This window comes from Corylus avellana, chromosome 4 (assembly GCF_965113065.1).
Source record: "Corylus avellana chromosome 4, dhCorAvel1.hap1.2, whole genome shotgun sequence".
Lineage (NCBI taxonomy): Eukaryota > Viridiplantae > Streptophyta > Magnoliopsida > Fagales > Betulaceae > Corylus > Corylus avellana.
In genome coordinates this window covers 29700514-29705420 of record NC_142493.1, presented here as the reverse complement: position 1 = coordinate 29705420, position 4907 = coordinate 29700514, and the positions used below count along the sequence as shown (strand labels likewise).

The following is a 4907-nucleotide window of genomic DNA, read 5'->3' as shown; positions in this document are numbered from 1 at the left end:
TAATTGAGCGGTTTTTACAATACAAACTCGAGTTCAGATCGAGCTAAATCAAGCAGATTGTCGAATAAACTGGTTTATTTACGGCCCTAAATGATTTTATAAAAATTAAAACATTAGAGAAATATATTTTAAAATTTATTTATTTATTTATTTTCTATTCAGATGAGAGAAAGGGAAAAAAAACAAAGAAAAAAGGATGGTTAAAGAGGTAGATGTAGTTTTCCAATTCCTCTTTTGTTTGGGTCTGGCCCATTAAGAACCTTGCATATATATATCTATATTGCCAATTTGCCAAGCCCAATGATATATAACCCTATCAAAAGTCTCCTGAATCTGAACTTCAACAAGAGCTTAGGCTGCTAGGGTTCGTCTTCAATCAAACCACTCGCTCCTTTCATTCAGTAGGTTCCTCAGCAACCATCATCAATGGCGAACCCAACGGCAAGGTCGTTCCTCCAAGTGGCGGCAACGGAGGAGGTTGCTTCCCCTCTCCGTGTTGTTCAGATCGAGGGTCTGGTAATGGAATTTACGATCAATTTCTATAACTCACTAATTTATTTGTTTGTTTGTTTATTTATTTTTAATTTTCAATTATGGGGCTTATGTGATATTTGATTGAAAAACCAAACAGGCTATCTTGAAGATAATCAAACACTGCAAGGAGTTCTCACCGGCTCTTGTCACGGGCCAGCTCCTTGGGCTTGATGTGGGCAGCGTTCTTGAAGTTACCAACTGTTTCCCCTTTCCGGTACGGTACTACCATTAGCCCCTTTTCTCGCTTCATTCCTTATAATCTTTCCCTCTTCTTGGTGCTAATGTCATGATATTCATTATCTTTTCTTAATTAATTTTCAAGATTCGGGAAGAGGATGAGGAAAACGAAGCCGAGGGTGCTAATTACCAGCTCGATATGATGAAATGCTTGAGGGAGGTTAATGTTGATAATAACACTGTTGGATGGTAGGGTTTTTTCTCTTTTTTTTTTTTTTTTGCTTTGTCTGTTCTTACTAATTCTGTTCATATATATGCAATGAATAGATAAAATGTTTGGAATGGAGATACTAGTTCGATTTATGCTCTTATAATCCTTATGTAGTGAATAACTTCTCTCCAATTTTACAGGTACCAATCAACATTGTTAGGTTCTTTTCAGACAGTGGAATTGATTGAAACCTTTATGAATTACCAGGTAATGGTTATATATCACTCTTCTATGTTATATCAAGTGTGAATGAGATTGGTTGTAAATATAACAATATGGGAGTAATGCACTCATGGGAACTGGAAGTTGTAAAGGTACTTTCTATGCATGCTAAAATAAACCTTTTTATTTTTTTTTATTTTTATTTTTTTATTTTATTTTTTACAAGTAATCAAATTTCAATAAAACCGAAATGCACTCAAGTATACATGACGCATACCAAAAAAAGGAAAAAAAAAAAAATATATATATATATATATATATATATATATATATATATATATATATATATATAAAGGTCATGGAAACTAAGTAATCAAGCTTCCTTAGGATATCCAAAGTGAGGATCTTACTTAAATTAAGAAAGCAACCGTCAAAGTGGCCTTACTCCGCAAAATACACCTCCAAGGGAAAGGGGTTCTGTCATGGGGGAATTAAGATATTATAGAATGAGCTAACCTCAAAATGCCCTCTCTTGGACGGGATTTAATAAAACTTGTGCAAACCACCATTTTGTCTCAATCTGATGATTACAGTTGATCGAAGAACGAAGTAAAGAATCCCATTCATTCGCTATAACAAATTAATGTTCCACTGAGGACAGCCATTGGAGAACTGAAGATGATCTACCACAGAAGCATCTTGAAGGCAAGCAATGCGAAACTACTCTGAATACGCTCCCTTAAGGCGAAACACCCCACATCATACGTCATGCCAAAAACTAACCTTGGAGTAGTTCCCACCTCAAATCTAGTAAAACTAGAAAATTCCTCACAACCCCTCTTAATGAATTTCTAGAGCCCCATATTTAAGGCCTACTATCAATCTCTACATGGCCTCTTTCATAAGTGTAACGCTATAAACACTGGGTGAATGTGTTAAATGATCAAGCCAAAAACCAAAATTTGTTCATATTGATCAATGTATTGCTTTGACAGTGTTGTTAAGTCTTAGCCCTACTATTTTGGCTTTGGGTTTATTTTATTTCCATTTTCAGTCTGATTCAACAGTAACTTGAATACATAGTGTAAAATAATCTATGGATTGTAGTTTTATGGATGGAAAGTCTCAAATTTACAGTTTTTTTTTTTTTTTTTCCTACAAATATGTTGTAGAAGTTATTCCTTATGATGTTGGCTTTCTCTCTTTCAGTAATATATTTGTCAAGCTAAATGGTTCTTATTAACAAGTTAAATGCGGTTGCAGGAGAATATTAGACGCTGTGTGTGCATTATCTATGATCCGTCAAGGTCCAGTCAAGGTGTCTTAGCGCTCAAGGCATTGAAGCTTTCTGATTCATTCATGGATCTTTACCGCACTAACAATTTTACCGGAGAGAAGTATGGGATTCTTTTTTCCGCTATGAATAATTGAATGAAATTGAATTTTAGATTGAATCCCATTTCTTATATCTGTTTGCACAATAGGTTGAGGGAGAAAAACTTATCGTGGGTGGACATATTTGAAGAAATTCCTGTAAGCTTCTTGAGGTTCACTGTTTCTTCACTTTAGGAAGAATAATGTGTTTTTGTGTTTTGACTTCCATGTTAATAGTCTTCAGATCTTTTGTGCATAGTACGTAAAAATTCATATGATAGTCTTTATCTTATTGCCTTTCTTTTCTATTTTTCTGGTCGTCTTGATCTTATTGCCTTTCTTTTATGTTTGAGGCTTCCAAATTGTTTTTGATGGAATAGTTGATGACTTGGGAGTTCACTCTTTGTGGATGAATTATGTGAAGTAACTTATTTAGATAGCAACTTTGGTTTCCATTTCATCTTGATGCTTATGCTGCTTCTTGCACTCCAGATCAAAGTTTCAAATTCTGCCCTTATCAGTGCCTTTATGACAGATCTTGAAGGTGATGCACCAGTAACTCAGGTAACGCATGACCTGTCTCTGGAAATTGTTTTGAGTGCTAGAAAAATTCTCTGTTCTAATTTTACTCCGGTTTCACTTTTAGTGTGATTATGATCGTCTACAACTATCTACCAACCCATTTATGGAGAGGAATATGGACTTTCTGATCGAATGCATGGATGATTTGTCAATGGAACAGCAAAAGGTCTGTGTTCTCTTTTCCCAAGCATTCTATTGTTATGTTTTTCTGTTTGATTATCATGACACGTGGTCTCTTCCAGTTCCAATTCTACTACCGGAGCTTGTCGCGTCAACAAGCCCAGCAACAAGCGTGGCTTCAGAAGAGAAGGTACGATCTTTAGCATAAATTGGACAGGATATGGTTATTCAACCATGATATTTCATGTTTTATGGTTTTGGGGCTCCTTAGATAGGGGGTTCTTTTTGTGTTGTTTCTGATTAGTACAAATTATGGTAGTTATTTGTAAATACGAACTTTTATTTAGACAAGCAGGTACAAGTATATGTATGAAGTTTTAAATGTCAGTTAATTGATTTTATCTAATAAGGTTGTATGCATTTCTAGAGATGCCTAAGCCTATTTTTAACATTCTGCATTTAGTAAATTTGGAGAATGAGAGGCTGTGTGGTTAATCAGGATTCTGTCATCAACTTTTTGAATTTTCAATGTCTGTCTTTGTGTTGTAGACCCCAGACTGAGGGCAGCTGCAAAAAATATAGCAGAAACTGTATATATTTGATTCTGTTGTGTTTTACAGGGCTGAGAATGCATCACGGAAAGCTGCCGGAGAAGAGCCTTTACCTGAAGAGGATCCTTCGAATCCCGTCTTTAAGCCAGTTCCTGAGCCATCACGGTTGGATAGCTTTCTAATAACAAATCAAATTGCTAACTACTGCAATCAGATTAATGGGTATGTTACTAAATCTTATAGACAGACATAGATTTTTGTGTTTTGCCTCTTAAAATAAGGAGACTTAACAATATTTTTGTCACAAGTTTCTGCTTTTTCATTCTAAATCTACCTGCATAGAATCCAGTAGTACTTCTTCATTGTCAACCAAAAGAACTTTTTAGTTGTTATGTGTGACTGGGTGAACTCAAGAGTGTGGCTCATGGCTTTTGAACTTTTGCTAGTGGCATTGTGGGAACTGGGAACCCATGATGTGTTGAATTCCCTATGTCTACTCTTTATGTATAAACTTGGCTCCTCCCCCATCTGCCCCTGTTTTGTCTAATTTTATTTACAACAATATAGGTTGGAGGTTGTACAAACAATAATTTTATTTACTTGTGATTGATCATCTTGTCAATATGCCTACTTCTAAGTCCTCATGAACCTGAAGGGAGTGGTTACTATTACTTAAATGCAGTCAAGCTAGCCATATGTTTTCATTCTATTTGGTTGATTATGTTTAAGGTTAACTGCACTGTTCCAAGTAGTTTTGGCTTTTATCAATGTTTAATATGTGGACTACAATTTTGCAGGGTTGCGGGGCAGAACTTCAGTAAATTGTATTTGATGAAGGCATTGCATGAGAATTGATGTATTGTCTGTCGCTGGTGAAGTAAACTCACTGCCTTTGTGCACTTTTTGGATAAAAATCGTTGGTAGTTTTTGTCATTTGGAGATGAAATGGAAGTAGCATTTTATTTGTTTTATTCTAATTTCATTTGAGTAGTAATATTATGTAGAAACTTTCACCCCAGATCCGTTCCAAGACCTAGCTACTACAGGTTCAGCCGAAATGTTCTGTAATGATTGTTGGGCATGTGTTTGTGGCTTTTTCCAACTCGAGAATTATTAATTCAACCCTATTGATGCTT

The 4907-nt window shown here is 35.4% G+C and overlaps 1 protein-coding gene across 1 annotated transcript; it reads left to right on the top strand.

Moving 5' to 3' along the window:
- The first annotated feature begins 309 nt into the window (after positions 1–309).
- Positions 310–4907, top strand: TIF3H1 (translation initiation factor 3 subunit H1). The gene is made up of 11 exons (XM_059589179.2): positions 310–516; positions 632–748; positions 857–960; positions 1123–1189; positions 2408–2541; positions 2629–2677; positions 3011–3082; positions 3165–3266; positions 3343–3410; positions 3841–3993; positions 4569–4907. Exons 1-11 carry the CDS (start codon positions 427–429, stop codon positions 4624–4626), a joined length of 1014 nt encoding a protein of 337 aa, XP_059445162.1. The 5' UTR covers positions 310–426; the 3' UTR covers positions 4627–4907.

What these genes read in the sequence shown, in the direction of transcription:
- TIF3H1 (XM_059589179.2), top strand. Translation starts at nt 427, where the DNA reads ATGGCGAACCCAACGGCAAGGTCGTTCCTCCAAGTGGCGGCAACGGAG. An exon ending in GCGTGGCTTCAGAAGAGAAG is followed by an intron (nt 3,411 to 3,840) that starts GTACGATCTTTA and finishes TGTGTTTTACAG; the next exon opens with GGCTGAGAATGCATCACGGA. An exon ending in TACTGCAATCAGATTAATGG is followed by an intron (nt 3,994 to 4,568) that starts GTATGTTACTAA and finishes ACAATTTTGCAG; the next exon opens with GGTTGCGGGGCAGAACTTCA.